This window comes from Microchirus variegatus (assembly GCF_963457635.1).
Source record: "Microchirus variegatus genome assembly, chromosome: 7".
Lineage (NCBI taxonomy): Eukaryota > Metazoa > Chordata > Actinopteri > Pleuronectiformes > Soleidae > Microchirus > Microchirus variegatus.
Window position 1 is genome coordinate 24,038,272 of NC_139808.1, and position 22,777 is coordinate 24,061,048.

Sequence of the window (22,777 nt, forward strand, 5' to 3'; positions counted from 1 at the left end):
AATAATAATTGGTTTTAAGGTAATCCCACAACCTACAATCACTAACCTTCTCTATCACTGACAATATACTATTGAAAACCTTTAATATATACTTATTACATTTATCCAAATTTGACCTAATTTTACCTAAAGCAATGGAAGTGCATTTACAAATTCTTTATCTGAATACAAATAACCTCCAGGAGGAGAATTCTTATTGATTCTGTTGATTTGTTAAGAGAATAGAACAAATGTTCATTTTTGTTATGAACAGTTTGAAACAAATGAACATTTATTTTATGCAAATCAATTAACCAATGCTTTTGTGGAAGTTTGACAAATTTCCTATACTGACGAGACAGCATTTTCTTTAAGGTACAATTAAGAAAAGTTACTAAATGTTAAACTTAAATTCTTCTAATTTTAAGAACAGACTATTAAAAACTCAATTTGACTTTAACTACAAGGAAATGCCATATGTCATTGTTTGAATTTCACTTTACTGGCAATGAAAGATAACATGTGTGATGCAATAAATGCATGTCAGAAGCAATTCATTCATTAAAATACAGCGGACGGTTTGTCATGTGTCATATTGAACTAAATCTTGATTCAAACTTTATTCTAAGAAACCAATAGCATTCACAATATTTGAATAAAAACAAGTTTTAAATTCTCCCTAAAATGCTTCAGACCTTGAAGTCAAAGTCAGTGACCTCTGTGTTAGAAAACCAGACACAGCCTGATGCAACCAAATGAAAGCGAGCGCTCTCATATGGAGCTATTTTGACCCTCTTCGGCGACCGTACTTAATGTGGGCGGGACTTCAGGTGACCCCTGGTGCGCAGTTGCGAGCACGACAGCCAATAAGAAAGCGGAGTACTTGTAGTCCTCCAATCACCGTTGCGGTTATTCAGAGAAACCTGCGCTGTCCGGCGGACTTGCGGTGTGACACACGTGTGGAGGAAGTGCTCTGACATATGTAAAGCAGCAGCAGGAGCCTCCTGTCTCTCTCTCCTCACACTCATTTACTTATTTATTATCTGTTATAAAAATGTCGTGGCTGTTCGGCCTGAACAGGGGGCAACCTGAAGCGCCGCCCGGCCTCCCGGCTCAACCTCCACCGCCGTCGCCGCCGCCGGCCGGAGGCTCCAGCGGCGGAGGAGATAAACCCAAGGACAAATGGAGCAGCTTCGATCCCACCGGGCTGGAGCGGGCTGCTCAGGCGGCCAAGGAGCTCGACAAGTCCCGTAAGTGTCGAAGGGGAAAAGCCCCGTAAGTGTCGAAGGGGAAAAGCCCGTTAGCGTTAGCATGAAGTGGCGACACGGATGTTTATGTGGTGTTATAAGAAGATAACCGTAGAGAACATGGCTCTGTGTGCACCGACATCCAGCGTCTACATGGTGGAGGAGGTCGCTTCACTGATGATCACTGAGGCCCACACGTCAACATATGTCTTATATATGCGTTATAATATATACATATATATGTGTATGTATGTATATATATATGTGTGTGTGTGTGTATACATATGTATATATATATTTGTGTATGTATGTGTATACATATCTGTGTGTGTGTGTGTATACATATGTATGTATGTGTGTATATACAGATATATATGTATATATGTATACAGATATATATGTATGTGTGTTTATATATATATATATATATATATATATGTATGTATGTGTGTGTGTGTGTGTTGATATCTGTGAGAACAACCACACCTTCCTGTGACTGGGTTCAAAGGTCATTGCCTTGCAATGTGTGTAGCAGTGCCCAAATACCACCTATCTCATATTCATGTCGAATGAATAAATGAATGAATTGCATAGTGCAGGTTAATGAATGAAAGAGATGGATCAAGTTTTTTCTTGAAGTGTAGATTTGCTCTAACTTAAAACATAAATCATAGTGACCATATTTAAACCTTTAAAAAATATACATGTAGTTGTATTTTATGATATCGTAAGGACACATTGTTTGTGTCTCTCGCTCACTTCCTTGCACCAAGGTCCACAGAGAAAATGATAAAATAGTTCCATCATGGCACACGAGTTGTTCATTTCCTCCACTGCTTCCTCCATCACTGACTTCAAATGTGTTGTTTTGTCTCTTTGCGCTCATTTGTTCAGTTATACCTTCGTGACACAGGCTGTAGTAGAGATTTCAGTAGGCATAGATTTAGCAGATGTTAGCTGAGCCTTTGTCACCACCGTGTTTCAGGCTGTTTTTCAAACACGTCAAGAAATAGTGTATTTAAACTGTCTCTGTGGGTCTTTCTTGTCCAGGACATGCCAAAGAAGCCCTGGAGTTGGCTCGCATGCAGGAGCAGACCACGCAGTTGGAGCACCAGACCAAAGTCAAGGTGCAGTGTGGTCACTTCATCGGCACGCTGTTGCAGAATGATGGTAGTGTTTTCCTGGAGGATAAGAGTTTACCTCTCTATCTGTAACAGGAGTACGAAGCAGCAGTGGAGCAGCTCAAAGGTGACCAATTAAAGATCCAGGGTGAAGAGAGGAGGAAAACTCTGAATGAGGAATCCAAGCAGCATCAAGCGGTACATTTAAAAAAAAAAAAATATATATATATTCTGAAAATAATCAGTCATCTTAAGTACTCGTGGTTACAGTGTCGTGATTTTCTGTCCCCGCTACAGAGAGCTCAGTACCAGGATAAACTGGCCAGACAGCGCTATGAGGACCAGCTAAGGCAACAGGTGAGATGACCGTCTCCATATTTTTGTTTAAAACGCTTTTTCAGAGGAGCTGCAGTAGAAAAACCAACAACTCCTTTTGTTTTGTTATTTACAGCAAGCACAGAATGAGGAGAACCTCCGCAGGCAAGAGGAGTCTGTGCAGAAACAGGAGGCTATGAGGAAAGGTATGGATTATACTGATGATGGGAGTTTGTGGAAGCTTTTGAGCAGTTGTTTAGATTTCTGTGGTGTCCTGTTTTGTTTTTTTACAGCGACGATAGAGCACGAGATGGACCTGAGGCACAAGAACGAGCTCCTGCGCATCGAGGCCGAATCTAAAGCCCGAGCGAAAGTGGAGCGAGAGAACGCCGACATCATCCGCGAACAAATCCGTCTGAAGGCTGCGGAGCACAGACAGACGGTCCTGGAGTCCATAAAGTAAGACACAGATGAGCTGCTGATGATGATGATGATGATGATGATGATGATGATTCTTGGGTGTTCTTGGGTCAAATGTGAAGCTAATCTATGAGTGTTTTCTTTTAGGACTGCAGGTGCTGTGTTTGGAGAAGGATTCAGGGCCTTTATATCAGACAAGGACAAAGTCACAGCCACGGTGAGACGCCTGAATCCACACTTAGGTTTACTGAAAATTATATCAACTTAGCGCATGACGCGTTTCCATGACGACTGACCGGAAAAAGACACTTGTGACGCCATGTTTACGTGTTGCGGCACCGGAGTCCAGGCACTGTTTACCTATTAGCTCCTTTAGCGCTGCTAGTATGTGTGCCTCTGTTTTTTTCAAGTTTAGCATTACTTTAGAGACTCATTTTAACAATCGGAAGTCACGTAAACATGACGTCACTCACGTGTTTTTCCCGCCTGTCGTCATGGAAAGATAGATAGATAGATACTTTATTCATCTCACAGAGAAATTCACAGAAACGCGTCATGCGTTAACGTTAATGGCGGTTACTGTGCCCAGCACTAATATGAAAACAGACTAATAGGAGGAGAATTTTTGCCTTGTAACCCATGTGTTTATGATGTGTCTTATATCTGAATATCTACTAAAACTGTTACATATTCCCACCACCAGGTGGCAGGACTGACCCTTTTAGCCGTTGGAGTGTATTCGGCCAGAAACGCCACAGGGGTCGCAGGACGCTACATCGAAGCGAGGCTCGGGAAGCCGTCGCTGGTGCGTGAGACGTCCCGGTTCACTGTGGCCGAGGCGATCAAGCATCCCATCAAGGTAAGGGGATTCTTTTCACGTTATTCACATTAATGATAAGAATATAAATAAATGTTTACGGACATTTTTAACCTGTCTCCAGACGACAAAGCGGCTGAAGAGCAAACCTCAGGACGCTCTGGAGGGAGTCGTGCTCAGTGTAAGTTTAAGACGCTCTACAAAAAAAGAGTTATTTAGCTAACTTGTGTTTCTCAGGTTTATTTAACCGCAAATGCTTAATCTTAATCTCAGCCTCCTCTTGAAGAGCGTGTGCGTGACATCGCCATAGCGACGAGAAACACGCGGCAGAATCACGGCCTGTACAGGAACATACTTATGTACGGACCACCGGGCACGGGCAAGACGCTGTTTGCTAAGGTATGCCTGATGATGACTATACACACACACACACACACACACACACACACACACACACACACACACACACACACACACACACACACACACACACACACACACACACACACACACACACACACACACACACACACACACACACACACACACACACACACACACATTTTAAATATTTATTTATGCCCACATATAAAGAAGTACAAGGGTTCTTGCACAAGGGACATAAACACTGCCAGTGCAGTTGACAATGGAAGACGGTCAGACACAAAACCCCTGGGCAGCTGAACGCAGTTACATACAAAATGACCTACAGGTCAGATAGAAAACAGACATTTAAGGATACAAAAAACAACGTCTCCTCCAGATTGAACGGCTACCAATAATAACTGAGACTGAGCAGTACCTGGCCAACTGTTTAGCTCTTCTTTTAGGGAGGCCGGCCATCTGAAGGCCCCTCACAACCAACTTATGCGCATGCCCCAGACTACCAAATATAAAGACTAGAAGTTTACACCTGTAGCCTAGCTGAGAGATGGTCTGCTTCAGCTGCTGATATTTCAGCACTTTGGTCAGAAAGGCCTCCTCTAGGCTGTAATCAAAGGTACAGCTGACCTCCAGAATGAGCACCTCTCTATGATTTTCATTAACAACAACAACATCAGGAGTATTAGCTGTTACATGAGAGAACATTGAGACATCATTACACAGGCTGAACATACTCGGCTTCACAGTAGAATGTTTATACAGCATGATGGAAGACCTGAAGATAGAAGAGATATCTGCTGATATCATATCTACAATTCTGTCATGCCTACATATGTAGAGCCCTCTGTAAACATGGCAACCATTTAAGATGTGAGACATGGTTTCAGCTATTTGTTCACTGCCATGGTGTATACAGTAAGGAGCATGACTTCCTGGAAACCAGATGGACAGGTTCAGTTTAGTTGGTAAAACCTGCAGTCTCGCTTTTATAGCAAATGTAACAATGTTCTCATCCAGGGCAGCATTTCTGAACACAGCGTGTGAGACAGAGTGGTCTGCAGCTGGGAGACATGCAATCTTCCCTTGAAGTCTCAGCTCAGTCCATTGCTGCCGCTGCCTCCGTTGTTGCGCCCCCAAGAGGTGACCTCGAGCATTTCTCAGTGGGAGTAGATGTTTTGTCCCACATACATTCACAGTTGCTTTTACAGAGATGTTGGGGTCGGATATAACCTCCTCTGAGACCTCCACGGTCTCAGAGTCAGACCCCGTCCACTCCAGGGTAACATCAGCCCAGCAACACAGATCGTTCAGGTCAGGCCAGTCTGACCACACACCGAAGCCAGGAGAGCGGCTGTCCAGCTTTCCACTGGGTTTCCTCTTGAATCCCAGGAAGTTAGGCTCCGACCCACGAGCCAGAGGGACCTTACGTCTTCTTAGGTCCAGGAACAGAGAAGCTCGGGCAAGCTCTCTGACATATTTATCATCATTGTTCAACATATTCAACAGATGGGAAAGTCTCGTAGCAATATATGTCCATTCAAAATTAGGAACACCCAGACCACTCTTACTATGAAATATGATATTGCGTGTTGTATGTGTATTTAGGCCAGTCCATTGTCTTACAAAATATACAGTTTTATCCGTCAAATCACATAATGATTTTCGTGGAACATGTACATTAGAAAGAAGATGTTGTACCTTGGACAATGCAATTACTCTAACTGCCTCCAGCTTCATGATGAGTGGCAGTGGGGATACATTTATAGACTCAAGTCTGCTGTAATATTCTGATGTAATTTCATCGACTTGGTCTTTCCACTCACCTGCCACATTGAATTTATGACCCAAATATGTATACGTTTCATGACGTGAGTAAACTCTGAGTGACTTATTACAAACAGTGAACACAGGTATTGTATCTGTTTTAGAGTGATACCAACGGTTCCCCCCACTCCGCCTTTCATAAAAAACTGCACATTTTGAATCTTTAACCTCTAATCCTGACCACTCCAAAAAGGAGTCTGTTCTGGAGAGCATGTTGTTGATCACAGCCTCTTGACGAGAGGCAATCTGAACATCGTCTGCATACCCCTGGACGGGGTTAGGGGAGATAACATTACAGGTGACACAGCTACAAAGCCACTTTAACCACTGGTTTAGCGCCAACACAAAGTTAACTGCGCTCCAGGGGCAGCCAGTCTTAATGCCCACTTGGAGAGGGATTGGGTCTGTGAGCTGTTTACCACAGATAACCTGTATGAATGAACCAGAGTAAACATCTTTAACAATGTCAATAAAAACCCGAGGCAGATGTATTTCCTCCAGAGCTGTTATCATGACATTATGTGCTAAAGTTCCAAATGCATCACGAAAGTCCAAAAAAAGCTGCAAAGAATTTACTGGACTCATGTTTAAAATCATCAATACCTGTTTTGAGACAAAACACATGTTCATTCATGCCTTGCCTGCTGATGTAGGCTTTTTGCTTGGGCGACAGAATGTCCACATCCACAAGCCATGGTAGTATTCGGGCAAGAACACATTTCATGAACACTTTATAGATGGTAGGCAAAAGGGAAATGTCTCTCCAGGTTGATGGATTGTCCGGAATATTGTCTTTTTTGGGAATTCTATGAACGAGAGCCCCCTTCCATGACTCAGGTACTCTCCTATTTTCCAAGCAGACATTAAAAATTGATGTTATTTCAGCTGCGTGGCTTTGAGATCTTCATATGAAACACCGTCCATGCCACTTGCTTTATTGTTAGGTAGAGTGCGCAGCACAGCCTCCACCTCAGTCTGTGTGAACTGCGCAGTGTCAGGGAGATAGTCTGGCTCCGTGTGTGAAACAGCGCCATGCCAGGGCGGTGGAGGGAGTGGGTCATGAATTGACGTTTGCCCTCGGCATTTATTCTGATAATATAATTGCACTTGCTCGCAATTATTGGGGCACGGAGGGGGGTCGGGATATTCGCTGTTGTTTAGGATAATTTGAATGGCTTTAGATTGTCTATGCTGCCAAAGATAGGCCAGTTTATATCTGCTCACCTTCTTCCGTTGTTCCCGTCTCGTAGTTGTTAGCGAAGGGTGCACTGTCTCCCGGAGGAAACGCAGTTGCGCCTCAATCCAGCTGGAGGCCAGCGCCGGTGTTAAATCCTCCGGGAGCGGCTGCTTTGTCGGGAGCTTTTTTAATACCCGAACTACGAACTTCAGAAGGGGGAAACCAAAGGGTCTTCCACGATGGCTTTCAGTTGTAAGCACACCATTCTTGAAGAATATGCCGTTCAGGAGGGCTATGAGGCGGATCCACCTCCCAGGATCTGCCGATGAAACAAAGTGTTGTTTTTCATGATGTTTCTTGGACGCCAAGCTGCTCCGGAAGGTCCTCTCATAGACTTGAAAGGCCGACCATTGCTGCTCCGTCAGGGGTTTCACCAGCTCAGCGAGGTCCGTGAAAGCTGGCTCTCTGCCCAACAGGTGTTTTGGCGTCGGGTCATGAGCGTGCCATTGTTGTTGATAAACTCTCCCACTCCGGAGTGCTTGTTTGTAAGCAACTCTAATCGCCGACACCAAGCACATTGTCCAGACCGTCTTCCACAAAATCATCGTGCACATGACTACATTAACGGCGGCAGTTACGACGGGTGTAATCAGATGTTCAGAGTGCTGCGCTCATGCCGTCTACTGCCGCCATGCTGCAGCGGCACACACACACACACACACACACACACACACACACACACACACACACACACACACACACACACACACACACACACACACACACACACACACACACACACACACACACACACACACACACACACACACACACACACACACACACACAAACTGTGCATCAAGCAGCACAACCTTTTTACTGTGTTAATTTTTGTGCTGAGCAGAAGCTGGCAATGCATTCTGGGATGGACTATGCAATAATGACCGGCGGCGATGTCGCGCCCATGGGTCGCGACGGTGTGACCGCCATGCATAAAGTCTTTGACTGGGCCAACACCAGTCGACGCGGGTATGTTTAAATATTTATACATGTCAAGATGGACGTTCAGATATTTTCCCCCTGGAAATAAAGTTAATAAATAAAGTGTTATTTGTTTGTTTTTTTAATCTGTCACAGGCTGCTGCTGTTTGTTGATGAAGCTGATGCCTTTCTTCGCAAGAGATCCACTGTAAGTTTGCATATATATCATGTATTTGAGTTTTTCTTTGGTTTTTACTTTGATTATTAAGTTGATGTATTATCTTCATTCTTGTCTTTTTATAGGAGAAGATCAGTGAAGACCTCAGAGCCACTTTGAACGCGTTCTTGTATCGCACTGGAGAACAGAGCACCAAGTAAACACCTTTTAATGTTATTATTATTATTATTAGTAGTAGTAGTGTTGTTATTAGTTTTATTGTTATTGTTGGTATTATTATTATTATTATCATTAGTATTAGTAGTATTATTATTATTCTGTGCCATTTTCTCGGCATATTTCTAAATTATTTTTATTCCTGTGCAGGTTCATGCTGGTGTTGGCGAGTAACCAGCCAGAGCAGTTTGACTGGGCCATAAATGACCGTATCGATGAAATAGTGAATTTTGCTCTGCCGGGATCTGAGGAGCGGGAGAGGCTGGTGCGCTTGTACTTTGACAAATACGTGCTGGAGCCCGCCACTGGAGGGAGACAGTGAGTAACCGTCACAACACTACTTTTATAGCTGGGTTTTAAAATATGTTACAAAAGCCAAGACGGTGCACACTAAGTCATGTTTAGTCTGATTGAATTTGAGTTTACACCTGAAGATAAAAATGAAATAATACATTTATCATCATGTGTTGACAAGTGGTAAAAGTATAGTCATGGAAACTAAAATATCTTAACAGAGTCCAAAGAATAAAGGCACACTGAAACCGCTAGCTAGGTTTAACTCACTATATGTATACGCCCTCATACCTGTTAGATATTTACAGTGGTTTATGGTCTGTAATATTTTTGCACTAAAGACTATTATACTAGCATGAGAGTTAGCTGTTATTCAGAAGCCAAAAGTAGCCGATGACAGATGGCCAGCCATGCTGAGGCATTAATCGCTAAAGCATAGAGCAATGATCAAAGGCTGGATCTTGTACTTGCCGCATACTGAGAACCAACATTTCCACTTTATAAATCAACAGAATTACAAATATCTTCTTGTTCATGAATGACATCTATAAAGAACTACTGGGTGCAGTACCATAAAATATCTGTGGGTGGAACCAGGTTTTTGTATCAAATTGAGGACCTAAAAAAACAAACAGAGTATAGCATGTTTACAATCTAAGAAAGTGATTTTAATGAAAACAAAGCGAGGACAGGCCAAAATGTCCTCACTTCGTAAAAATGACCTCACTTTGTTGGTTAAAAACACTCACAGGTCCTCAGTATGCCACAAGTGCAAAAACACACACACACACTCAGTATGTCATGTTTCTATTGTGTGTGTGTGCTCCCTCAGGAGGATGAAGCTCGCTCAGTTCGACTATGGGAAAAAGTGCTCCGAGATTGCGACGAGGACCGGCGGCATGTCGGGAAGAGAGATCTCCAAATTGGGCGTGGCCTGGCAGGTACGTCCCCTAAAATAACTGTGGATCCATTTGTTGGTAGTCTTCAAATGTACCACCATTTTTACCACAATTTTGCGTCATGTTCTCGCAGGCTGCAGCCTATTCCTCCGAAGACGGCGTTCTGACGGAGGCGATGATCGACGCCCGCGTTGACGACGCCGTCAAGCAGCACCGTCAGAAGATGGACTGGCTCCGTGCGGAGGCCGACGCCACGACTCTGACTCCTCCCCCTGCAGAGTCTGTGGCCAGCGGAGGCAAAATGGGCTTCAATCTGCCGCTCAGCGAGGCTCCACAGGCTCAGGAGGTGATCGCTCCAGTCCTTCAGATGCATGCGGAGCCAGAAGCTGACATTATACCACCACCACCTCCTTCTTCGGCTCCACAGGCTCAGGAGGTGATCGCTCCAGTCCTCCAGATGCATGCGGAGCCAGAAGCTGACATTATACCACCTCCACCACCTCCACCTTCTTCGGCTCCACAGGCTCAGGAGGTGATCGCTCCAGTCCTCCAGATGCATACGGAGCCAGAAGCTGACATTGTACCACCACCACCACCTCCTCCACCTCCTTCTTCTGATATCAACCAATCAGAAGAGGGCAAAAGTGACGTCCTAGCTGGACAGGAATGTGAAGACACTGTGAAAGCAGAATCCGCTACAGCTACAGAAAGTTTACCTCCGTCTACTGACGTCACTGACAGTGAAGGCAAAGTGGAAGACAAGACTGGATCTGCTCCTCCAAGGGATGGAACTCCAGTTTGATTTTGTTTAAAACGTCCTGGCCCTTCAGTTAGTCTGTCAGTTTGTGTTGGGACTGTCTTTAATGACAGGAGGTGAGTTCATAAGGTGTGGAAGGAAGTGCATCGCCGATTCACCTCTCAACGCCTGGGACGCTAATAAATTCTAATAAATAAATAATGTAAACTATGTACCTAACAACATAGAAGACTACAGTATATAAATGTTGTGCACAGTGAAAGCATCTCGTGAAACTGATTAAATGGGTCTGTGTTTTTTCTATAATCCTACGTTGTAGTGTTTCTTTTAAGTGGTTTGTGTTCAAACACACATTTTAATCCAATCCGATCCAACTTTATTTATAAGCACTTCAAAAAAAACCCAAAGTGCTGTACATCAGAGATAAATAAATAAATAAATAAAACAACAAAAGTGTGACCCAATAGAACAAACAATAAAATACTGTAGAAAATATAAAAACCTAAGTCTCATACTGGGTCGAAAGCCAAAGACTAAAAATGGGTTTTAATATGCGTATTAAACATGGACAATGGGGGGGGGGTGGTGTAGGGCGTGGCCAAGAGTGAAGGGGCATGGCTAACATGTTGTGGGAGATTGTTCCAGGTTTTCATATCTGAATGTCAGTTTTACCTGGGGGTGGAACTGCTGCCACTGAAATACTTGTGTGAGAATCCACTTAAAGCACCTGTTCAGCTACTCGTTAACGCTAACGCGTCATCGGCCAATCCTGTACAACCAGCTGCAAGAGTCGGTCAATCTAAAGGTCCAGTCCACCCAAATGTGACTCCACCGATGCTCCCATTACCAACTCGAGTCATGCACATGACAACATTGGCACCAAGAAGCAGGTATGATCTTAATTTCAATTTGGAAGTTTCAGAAACCGCTAATCTTCTGGAATTTTCTAGGGTTTTTCCCAGAAAACAGGTTTGAATAGGAGATGCTATGCAGATGGTAGCAGTTCAACCTTTGTGAAAATGCCTTTTTGACAGCAGAGGTCAGAGGGAAAACGACCAGACTGACACAGACAGGTTTCAGGTTCTTAATTATTATTATTGATTCAACTCGATCTTTATAATCTAAAATTTCCTTAATAACAGATATTTTTGTCTTAAGTCTCCACCATCACAACATGAACCGGATCAACGTTATTAGGCAAACTGAATATTTAGATTATAGTGTAATGCTTCAAACACTGTATCAGTCAAAAGAAAACGAAACTTCTATGACTGAAACACAACTTAAAGTGTAACTAAACCCCTAAAAAGTCATGTTATTAGTAGATCCAGCCACATTATACCTATTTCGTGGCCACAAATTAGTATTTTGTGCGCATGTTATACTTATGGCCACAGATTAGTATTTCGTGCGCACGTTATACTTATTTCATGGCCACAAATTCGTATTTCTTGCGCACGTTATAGCTATATTGTGTCTACAATTATTTCAAAAAAATCTTTTTTGACCATGTCATGTCCTGGGCTCAAGCTGCAAATCTTCAAGTACTGAAATTATACATTTTGTGATGAATCTACTGCCCCCCTCTGGTCAAACACAGCTACTTCACACTGTGCCACTGGTAATTTGTAAGTCCCTGCTTTCATCACTCTCTAGTTTCATCAGCCCGACTCCTCCCCCTTTTATAAAGTTCACCTTTTCACTTCTCCAATCGGCTCAGTTCTACACTGAAGCAAAAGCTTGACAAATTAAATATTGACGATTTGATTTGTCACCTCACAATATTTCTACTTAGCTCAAGGAAGACGATATAGATACTGGAATCCAGGGCGTGACCTCATGTGGAGGATAGAGGTAGAAACTGAATGGATGGAGGAGCATCATGTCTTCAAAAATACAAAAAGAGCAAACAAAGAGTTAGGAAACAGTTCTTTTAGAGATGTTTTCATTTATATACACTTACAGAAAAGTTAGGCACTCTGAGCTGAGCTTGCAGGTCATTACAACGCTTCATTTAAATCAACTTTTTCTTAAAAAAAAGGAAAAGAAACTATAACCCTGAAAAGAACACATTATATCCAACTTTAAATACGAGTCAACACATAAGATTGGAAACAATTGGAGAAGATTCCTCAAAGAGGTCTGCGTTTGGTTATTCTGTCGTCGCTCGGCCACACAAACTTAATTTTCAAACTAAACTAAAAAACGGCACACGGTCGCATTCAGTTCAACTCGGTTCAATAAAACTTTCCTCGTCTGACCAAGAGACATTTACACTGTACCAGGATCAGGGAAAAAAAAAAAAAGCACTTAATTATTACAATTATATCATACATATTGAGGAAAAAAATAATAAACAGCATTTATTTGCTGAGAATAAGAAATAAAAATCAGAGGGACTTTAAAGCAGTTGATTGACCAGGGGACGGGGGAGTTATGGCTCTGCCTGAGGAGACATGGTTGAGTGATTTTCACTGGACCGAGATCGAGGCAGGACCTTGACCTGGAGGAATAAAAGCAGCAGGTCCAGACTCTGCATTCAGGAAAACGCCATCATCATCATCATCATGGATATGCCCAACAGCAGCAGCCATTTGTAAAAGGTCCTGACCCAACACTCTCTGTGTGTGTGTGTGTTCTCCACTTTGCTCTCGTGTGATTGCTTATGATTTTTGGGTCTTTCTGATTATTGCAAACTTCTTCCTTGTGCGTCAGTAGAAGCAGACGGTGTGGAGAAAAGGCCGATTGCTCTTGTCCTCGAACTCCTGCACAAGCTCGTCGATGTCGTTCTCCATGTCCTCGGTGTGCTGGATCTGCAGAGAGGGATGGAGCACGTCATCGAAAAGGCCTCAATCGATTTTACAGCACACTTTTATTATTATAACGACAATAATAATAATAATGACAGATTAGAGACACTCACACATTGACACAGCTCGCAGATTAAAAAGGCGCCCAGCGTCGCTTCCTCGTGGTTGTCCTGAATGTCTACGTTGATCACGTGCACAGGCTGGAAAGTCACCTGCTCTCTTGAGGTCAGATCTGTGGACACACACAAAAGTGTAAACAAGTGGGTAAAAACATGCCACTGAAGCCATATTATACTATGTATGATCTGTCATTAATCTCACCCTCCAGCACTTGGTCGTACACTCTCTCCTCGCAGGTGATGACCAGGTCAAACTTGTCCTTGCAGTTCTGGAAGCGCTCCGGCTTGGACTTGATGCGCTTGTTGCGGTCCAGCATGTGCAGGATGCCGTTCTGTGTGTATCTGGAGAGCGAGGTCGGTCAAGGAACACAACAGGAGGACGAGGAGGGACACTTTTCAAGGTCGCACAACACAGTCATACATACATACCCACTTAGATTGTGAAAAGGTGGGCTCTATATTTCATAGGTGACAGTAGAGAAGGTACACACTTCCTGAGTGACTGCGTTAGTGACATTACAGCACCCTCTTGTGGTGTAAGAGCAAAAATACTACGTGTTAGTTGCTGGCTAAAAAAAAGTGGGGGAGGAGGATAGAATAGTACGTCATCGAATCATGTGAGTAGTGCACAGACATTTAAATATTTAATGTGATCGACAAAACCAGACCGTTACTAAACGGTGACAGGACAAAAACAACTAGAGTGGCTCGTCTATGATGGGATATATTCGTGGGTAAATCCACACAATGTTTACTTGTAAATAAACAAAACGGATATTAAAAAAAAGGCACATTCTAGTCATAATTCTTTGTAATTTATGACACCATATATACAGACATGGCCCCCTCAAAGAACACAGCATAGCACTATTATTATCATCAGTACCAAAACAGCAGAGTATATATTTGGTGAAGTATTTTTGAGCTTGGATTTGAAGTAAATAACTGAAAAAGAATTTATCTAATGAAGGGAATATAAAAAGAGAAAGGTCCAGGTTTTGATGACATTAACCATGCGAAATCTGCTGCACTCATTTGACCACTTGTAACACTACGGCAGTTTTTAGGTCACCGGGCTCATGATAAACAGGCTTTCAACATTCTAATAAAAATAAGGTGACTTTTTTCGCAAATGCATCACTTCTAACTTACATTGAGTACAATAATTAATACAATACTAAAACAGGGGTAATAATGCTCATTTTTAAGCCTAGTTTTTGTTTGATTCGTTATACATTTAACCAGTTAATCACCCCTAGGGGCAAAAGTGTTCTCCTTCAAATCACCCTTACTATTTTAAGACACCTTTTCCATGACCTTACTTTTAATTTTTGAAGTTCAATAATTAAACATAATGACAAACAACAACTTCTGAAAGACAAGTATTAGCATTATATATCTATAATATATATAGAACAGTGGTTACAAGGCCTTTGATCTATTGACTATGATCTTCACCAAATCATACTTACTGCTGCACTGCTGTGGTTCTGCTCCTGAAATCTGTATTTCACATGTTTTACAACAAACTATATTTTTTACACATCAGTCATTTAACCCCAGCACTCTGTGATCTGCTTCCAACGCCATCACGTCTGCATGGACCCTGACAAAGATTAATACCCAAGACCCTCCCTCCTGTGGTATTAATCTTTGGTTTCCTGGTTTTACATAACACTAAGTGTGTGTGTGTGTGTGGAGGAGGGAAAAAAAGGTGGGTGAGTGAGAGTGAGGCGGGGGGGGGGGGGATACAGTTCCTTGTCCTTGCGGACCAAGTCGTTGTACATCTGTTCATATGTCGTTTTGAAGTCGTACACGTTGGGCTTATCCGGGGCAGGACCGGGCAGCTTCACGTGAGAGCCTGTGCCGAACGAACGCACGTCGAATCCACGTTTACTGTGAAGGGAGAAGAAAAAAAGAGAGAAGACAAGAGGGAGACCTTAGAGAATTTTCATGGATTTTGACATTAAAGCACAAACATAAACAGCATCTTTCCACATGTATGATCGTCTTTTTTTGTCATCTCCTGAGGCGTAAGACCACAATTAGGACAGTAGTAATTTCAAAATGATGTTTTTCAAATCACAAAGGCTGACATTAAATGTGACTATTTTTTTCTTTTATTAAATTGTGTTGCTGCTAGATAAAAAAATATATATATTTTAACTTTTACATAAGTGGAAGTCCTGATTCTTGCATTGGAGAATAGTTTGATCCATCTGTTCTAAGTAATTCTCCATAAATGTTATATCTACAACACAGTAAACGCAAGTTTGACCTAAAAAAAAATTGAAAATGAAAATAATTTCGCAACGTCAGAAAACTTGCATGTGTTTTTTTCTTTCCTAAAAGTCTTTCTTCAGCTCTACTAGGCACAAAATGTGACTTTTTGTTCCCTTTTTTCTAACAATCATGTTGTCCAGAGGGGAACTGTTGTGGGGAAATAAGTTACTCAACTTAAACCCAATAAATAAATAAATAAAATAATAAAAAGTCTAGAGGTTAGATTTCCCCCCAGTGGTGTGAATGAAGATTGTTCTAAAGCACAGCTGCAGTTCCCCGCTCTGCCACTTCCTTACTGGGGGCGCTATTGTTAACATGTGGAAAGAAAACACAATATCTTCAAACTAGGAACAATCTTTTCTTCTTCTTTTTCAAAAATTAAATAAATCTATCTATCTATGTGTGTTCCTTTCATTTGAGCCAACACAGTATACCTGTGCGGCGCCCTGACTTCTATCAAATGCTGCGTTCACGGTTCTCTGTCTGTCAGTGGACCGAGTCCATTGTTAAACTGCGTTGAGGCCCGGCGGACTCTCGGTCTCCATGTTCCGGGCACAGCGTCAACAAAAACCGGCTCAAACACACACAAAAAAGAACTCGACAACTGCGCCGTTCTCCTTCAGCTCGACGTTGGGTTCTTTCCGTCCCCTTCGTCCCGGCGTATCTTCATCTTTACCTGAGGATATTGTGCGCTTCCATACTGCGGTTCTGGTTGCTCGAGCACACCACCGCTACACGCAGCGGGTGGCTCGGCATTGCGACTCTCCGGCTGAAAACTACCCCGATACGAGCGGTCAGGAACTAACGAGACAAAGGTTTTTTAGTTCTAAAAACCTGTGAGAGGAAGTAAATGTTAACAACACCAGACCCCAGCCCCGCCTTAAACCTTAACAATCAATCTGTTCTAGCTCACACTCCACCACAGTTCCTGTCTACATCTACGGAGGAGGAGGAGAGCAAAATGGCGGCGCCCCGACGCTTCAGCGCAGCTTTATGACATGACGTAACGGAGGGGAGGAGCCTCCGTGTGGACTGGGCTCGAACCACAAGCACAGCAACAATGCTTGCTAGCTAGCTAGCTATCTAGCAAGGAAGAAAGAAAGGTACCACTGTTTTGACAACATTTTACTGAAGTACAAGTATAAGTTAAGTATTATACGTTGTGTTGGCTACCATGAAATAATAGTATAGTACATCAAGTGTAGCTGATTTGCTTATACACCATTATTTGTGGCTTCTCTCCTTATTTTTGACCGATAAATGGACGCATGATTGATCCTAACTTATCCGTATTAATAGTCAACTATTTTGATAACCGATTAATCGATTTGAAGCTTTTTTCATGATTAAAACAACATTTCAGATTTTTTCAGCTTCTTAAATGTGAATATAGTCTTACATTTTTTTTGGTCCATATAACAAATAAATCATTAAAAACTGAATCATTTTGGTTTGGGGACAAAAAAAGACATTTGAGAACATCATCATTTCTAGGTTTGACCCAACAATGATCAACAATTTTTAACGTTTTGTGATATTTCATGGACCAAACAATTACTTGGATTAATCGCGAAGATAATTGACAGATTAATTGATTATGAAAGTAAGTAAAGTACAAATGATATGAATAGAAGACTATACTATATATAAAACAATAATTTAGTCCTGTTTCTATACAAAGAATTGGAATACATTTAAATGAAATAAGATCATAAATCACAACTATAGAGATAATAGTCTTAATATGCATTAATACTGTAGTACATCAAATGTATATTGTGTAGCCGACTTACTTTTATGTTAAATTAACGCGACGTCAAAAGTGTTAAAGTTGTAGTGTTCATGACCAGTGGCGGAGCTAGAGTGAAGGCAGAGGTGGCACTTGACCCGCCCTGAAATCTGATTGGCCACCCTAGTTGATTGACATGTGGCACCACACACGTCTTGTCAAAAGGAGCCTGTTGGATTTTTGTATCCTCCTGTACAGTAGTTGGCGCCGTGTACCACAAAGCGTTGTTATCCACCTGACTATAAAAGAAGAAGAATGAACAGCCTTGATGGACACTGAAATCTTCTTTTTAAAGTAAGTTTTACTGTCGTTGCCTATTGACCCTAACCTTAACTGCCTGAAATAGCCTTGGCCACCCGATGGCCACCCACAAAGATAAAAGTCTAGCTCCGCCACTATTCATCATGACTGAGTACAGCACAGCACCACTGCCCACATGTTGTTAAATGTTTGGATTTTGTCAGTCAGTCTGTGTCGAGCAGATAAAATACAGATAAAGACCCTGACTTTTGACCTTGTTTTTCCTGTTTTTGCACACTGAGACAAAAACTCAAAGAAATGCATGTTATAAAAATGTTTTATACTGTTTTTCTTCATTTGAAATTGTTAATGCACTATTTTAACGTGCAGTACATTGGGAATAACTGCCAGATGGGCAAAAGCACAGGACATTTAATGTCCTTTTTATGGTTATATTAAAGGTGCATTATGTAATAAATCTAAATCAACTGGTCATAAAAAATAAATCCTCCTAATACGTCACAGAGACTCAGGAATAATGTTCATATAACAAACTGAACTCACCAACAACAACAGTACAGACAAAATATTTGCATTGAAAAAAAATATTTTGCAGACTGCAAATCATGTTTATGTTTTGAAATCATGTTTTGGCATGTGGCGCCATCTACCGCCGTTTACCAATCATTGCAGTCAGTAGAGTCTCAGCTGCCGAGCAACCATGGGTTGCCAGTTACGTGAGAAAACCAAACCTAAAAGACCTCGGTATTTTGAATTTGAATGTAGTAACCGTTTTTTGGCCACATTCTTACATATGGTACCTTTTAAGCAAAAATGTTGAGGCTTTGGTGTTAAAAAGAATAGTAATACAATGAGCAAACAAGGCTGTGTTATAATCCACTTGGACAATTTAACATACTGTCATAGTTTCCCATCCATATTGTTGTCTGAAGTTTATCATATCATATATTTTTTTTAAATTAACGGGGACAGTGCACATTAATGAACATTGACATTTTTAGTCTCCATTGGCATGAATCCAGAAAGAACTTTATTAAACTTTAACTTTATTATTGTCCATGAATATATAATTTGCAGATATAAATCACAGTATTCTGTTACTGGTGCTCCTCCCCCATTATTCATTATCATTCTCCTTTTTTTCCTGATTTTGAAGTTTCTATGACTCTGTGGCTGTAGACTTGTGATACAGACATTAATATTTCAGTGAGTTCACTCACTCACCTTCCAGTTTCTCCAAATGACAGCTATGTCTCTTTTCCTTAAAAGAAACTAAATACAGTTTTAGTTTGTCAAATCTGTCATCGCCTCTTAGATTACATTATTTAAGTATCCTTAAAGGCATTATTGATATAAAATTAAAGAAAATAACAAGATTAAACCAAATATTATACATTTTTAGGTGTCTTTTATAATAACCCGATCACACAGAAAAATAACGACAGCTGCTCGATATTAAAAATGAGCTTTATTCACTGACAGCAGGACATGAAGGCGTTCTAATTCAAGATGTTTGGCACAGTATCTATAGAGAGAGAGAGAGACTGCACACACAGAACATCGTATTGCCCCTCAAAGATGTCGTAAATACACATGGACAGCAGAGTTAAAAGCAAAACAAGATGACGGGATGATTTAGTGTGAATTCCGGGGGGTAATAATGCACCCCCGTAAAGTTTGATCTTTCTGCGACCCCCTGCAGTCAGTCCACATGCTGCTGTTCTGTGATTGTATTCAAAGCCACTTCATGAGTTGTATTGCTGTATAAATGAGCGACAGACTCGACCACAGACGACGACTTTGAACGGAAACAAAATGGCGCACAGTCTACGACAGTCTTTTTTTTTAGTTAGTACATGATTTGGTCGGTATACTTTTGGTTCAGTGCATCCTCTCAGAGGTCGAAAAAGGCAGAGCCACAGTAGATTTGTGCTTGAGTTCAGCCAGAAGAGGATGTGTATATATATACGGTATATATATCATTTAATGTAGCTGATTGTTAAGTAACCATGACGACGATGATTCGCTGTATCGTCAGTGACACGAATGCGTGCGGTACGAGTACGAGTGCTGCGTCGCCGGGCTCATGATGTTCTCCGTGATGTACGCCACGAGCAGGCAGATGATGACCAGCATCACGCAAATGGCCCCGCCCACCGTCGTCATGGCGATCACAATGTCCTGCATCCCGGACAGCGGCAGCGTGAACTCCACGCAGTCCCGGCGTGCCGGGTCGGCGGGGGGAGCCAGGGAGCGCAGGCAGAGTCGGTAGGGGATGTTCTCGTGCAGCTCGGTCAACAGGAAGTCCCTGCAGCCGGATCCAAGATGGACGCCGGCACATTCGAACTGAGTGAAGCTCCCGTTCCACCAGCAGCTCAGCTCGTAGCCTCCGCGCATGCGCCGCGGGCTACTGAAAACAGTGTTTGATCCCGGGGTCTCTCGCCTCCTTGTGGCGTTGGCGTCCACCATCTTCACAGCGTGGTCTGCCATCGCGGCCTCGGCCTCAGCCTGGTGGCTCCACTGTAACAGGACGCTGCCGTTGGCGAGGACGTTGGCCACCAGGTTCCCCGGCGAGGCCACCGCCCTGCAGTCGGCCTTGTGACACTTGTAGCCGAGCAGCGTGTTCCGGAAACACAGCTGGCCTCCGATACCGCCCTCAAACACTCTGTAGGCACAGTGTGAGGATGATGATGGTGGTCGCGATGATGATGATGATGATGATGAGGCGTCTTCCTCCAGTGTCCTGGCAGGTGTCACAGTGATGTCATTTCCTGTGCTGGTGTTGATCGAGAAGCCGTTGACGTGTTCAAGCTTTGGCGGCGTTGGTGTTGACCTACTTTTAGAGTTGTTGGTGTGTTTGAGGAGCGTCTCCACGGTGCTTCTCATCAGCTCTGCAGTGGATGATGATGATGATGATGATGCTGACCCAGCTGCTGCTGTCTGGTGTACTGTGCAGAGCAGCAGAGCCAATAATAAGGCCAGCACCACTGATGGCTGCTGCTGCTGCTGCCTCTTCATCTCACCTCCTCTTCCTCTCACCGTCGGCACTCTTTAATCTCTCACAGTGGCACGAGGCGAACGGATGATGTCTGCCATGGGATCAGCAGCAGCAGCAGCAGCAGCAGCGTCTTCAGCGCACGCACGCTCGACGAAATCCGTGCAGAAACTCGACACCGCGTGCATCATGTCCTCTCTGCGACAAAAACAACAACAACAATAAGACATTTAATGGTCGAGTCCTGCTCGCAGTTTAGTCAGAGATCCGAGGATGACCTTGCACAGGACGCGAGTGTGCGCGAGTGATAAAGTCACATCAGTGCAGTGCAGCGTCACACTCACTGACGGCGTTTAAAAAACAACACTGATCTGTCTCGGCGGGAGCTGATGATGTCGTGCCATCATTTGCCTTCTTCTCCTTTTTCTTTTCCTTCCTCTTCTTCTTCCTCTTCTTCCTGTCTTATTGACGTAAAGGGTTTGATGATGCCCGCTGTGTGAGAGTGCACGTGGAGGATCGCGCAGGGGAGCGAGCGCGTGCAATATAGGGCTACTTTGTGGTGGGGAGAAAAAAACGCCACATGAGTCATCATTCACGCACGCACGCACACACAAACGCACCCCCCCCCCCCACACACACACTAACACTGAGTGAGAGAGCGACCTGAGTGCAGTGATGCATAGAGCGTTTAAACTCACCCACGCCCACCCGTGTCACACACACAGTTATTTTATAAAGAGGTGTTATTTTATTAAAATTGAATGTATCATTATATTTATTATTATTGTTAGGCAATACCAGATTATACACATTCCTATTTATTTTATATGTTTGTCTATTTGATAATCATGCCCCATATTTTTATATATATTTTTTTATTTTTTTATTTTTTTATTTTTAAACAAATAATATCCTTTTCCACTAAATACTACATTTTAAAAATACTAAAAAATATTACTCTTAAGTCATTATTTGGATATATATATATATTTTTTTTAACTTTGACTTGAGTCTGATGTGGCGAAGTGGCGGTGGCGCCCCCTGCTGGTTGCACTAAAACACTTTACTGTGAGGAAATCCTTAAAAGTGATGCAAATTATGTATATTATACATTCTGCTGTAGATTTACGTGTACTGAATCATTTACTTCAGATTTAAAAGTTAAAGAAAGAAAGAAAACATGTTGGAATAATTAGTCTTCTTGAGTTTTATTTCTTTAAAATAAACTTTAGATAAAAGGACCAGAGTTCTAAATGTAATAGACAAATGTACTTACAGGAAGTAGAGATGAAATCAGACCTTAATAATAATATATTTATAGCCAGAGAGTCATATTTGCGTAGTAACCTTGGAGTTCTTCTGCGGTCGCTGTTCCAATTCTCTAAATGGAACGGAAAACATGACTTAAATCTTTATTTATTATTATTATCACGAATAAGAAACAGTGCCAATGTAAGATTGTGGTGTTTACATTTTCCTTCTTATCCGGTGTACCTCAAAGCACAATCTACTATTAAATTAATATTATATGACCATGATGCATCGTTGTTTTCCATCGTACGTTTAATTAAGCAGTGCTTAGTTCGGATTATTCTAAGCAACGATTGCAACGTCTCCTCCCAAGAGAGAAACTTGGCTTCACAGCGAGCAATTATTACCGATGGAGGGTGTGAACGGCTGACTAATAATAATAAGAAATGCTGTATCAATGAGCTCACTGTAGATAATTAAATAAATATGTATTATCAGTATGGTATGTAATTGTCTGATAACATACTGTATATTATTCTATATGGGGCACACTAGCAAGATAAACCCAAATAATTAAACAAATTAGTAAAAATCAAATAAGAAACAGGGTTACATTATCACAGATGACTGGTGATGCAGAGAGAAAACATGGAAAATGTC

At 42.2% G+C, this 22,777-nt stretch overlaps 3 protein-coding genes across 3 annotated transcripts; 1 reads left to right on the forward strand and 2 right to left on the reverse strand.

Annotated features, from left to right (window-relative positions):
* Positions 1-978: 978 nt before the first annotated feature.
* atad3 (ATPase family AAA domain containing 3) lies at positions 979-10,915 on the forward strand. The gene is made up of 16 exons (XM_083892141.1): positions 979-1,229; positions 2,277-2,353; positions 2,444-2,545; positions 2,645-2,704; positions 2,799-2,868; positions 2,956-3,121; positions 3,230-3,299; positions 3,786-3,941; positions 4,024-4,080; positions 4,173-4,298; positions 8,189-8,313; positions 8,422-8,473; positions 8,569-8,639; positions 8,810-8,977; positions 9,786-9,894; positions 9,986-10,915. Exons 1-16 carry the CDS (start codon positions 1,034-1,036, stop codon positions 10,652-10,654), a joined length of 2,274 nt encoding a protein of 757 aa, XP_083748267.1. The 5' UTR covers positions 979-1,033; the 3' UTR covers positions 10,655-10,915.
* Positions 10,916-12,603: 1,688 nt separating this feature from the next.
* ssu72 (SSU72 homolog, RNA polymerase II CTD phosphatase) lies at positions 12,604-16,746 on the reverse strand. The gene is made up of 5 exons (XM_083892145.1): positions 16,498-16,746; positions 15,291-15,434; positions 13,741-13,880; positions 13,533-13,651; positions 12,604-13,422 (listed from the first exon to the last, which is right to left on the reverse strand). The coding sequence occupies exons 1-5, from the start codon at positions 16,575-16,577 to the stop codon at positions 13,321-13,323; spliced, it is 585 nt and encodes a 194-aa protein (XP_083748271.1). The 5' UTR covers positions 16,578-16,746; the 3' UTR covers positions 12,604-13,320.
* A 3,159-nt stretch (positions 16,747-19,905) lies between these two features.
* On the reverse strand, positions 19,906-20,757 carry fndc10 (fibronectin type III domain containing 10; the record flags this gene model as incomplete). The annotated part of the gene is made up of 1 exon (XM_083891986.1): positions 19,906-20,757. The coding sequence occupies one exon, from the start codon at positions 20,755-20,757 to the stop codon at positions 19,906-19,908; it is 852 nt and encodes a 283-aa protein (XP_083748112.1).
* Positions 20,758-22,777: the final 2,020 nt, after the last annotated feature.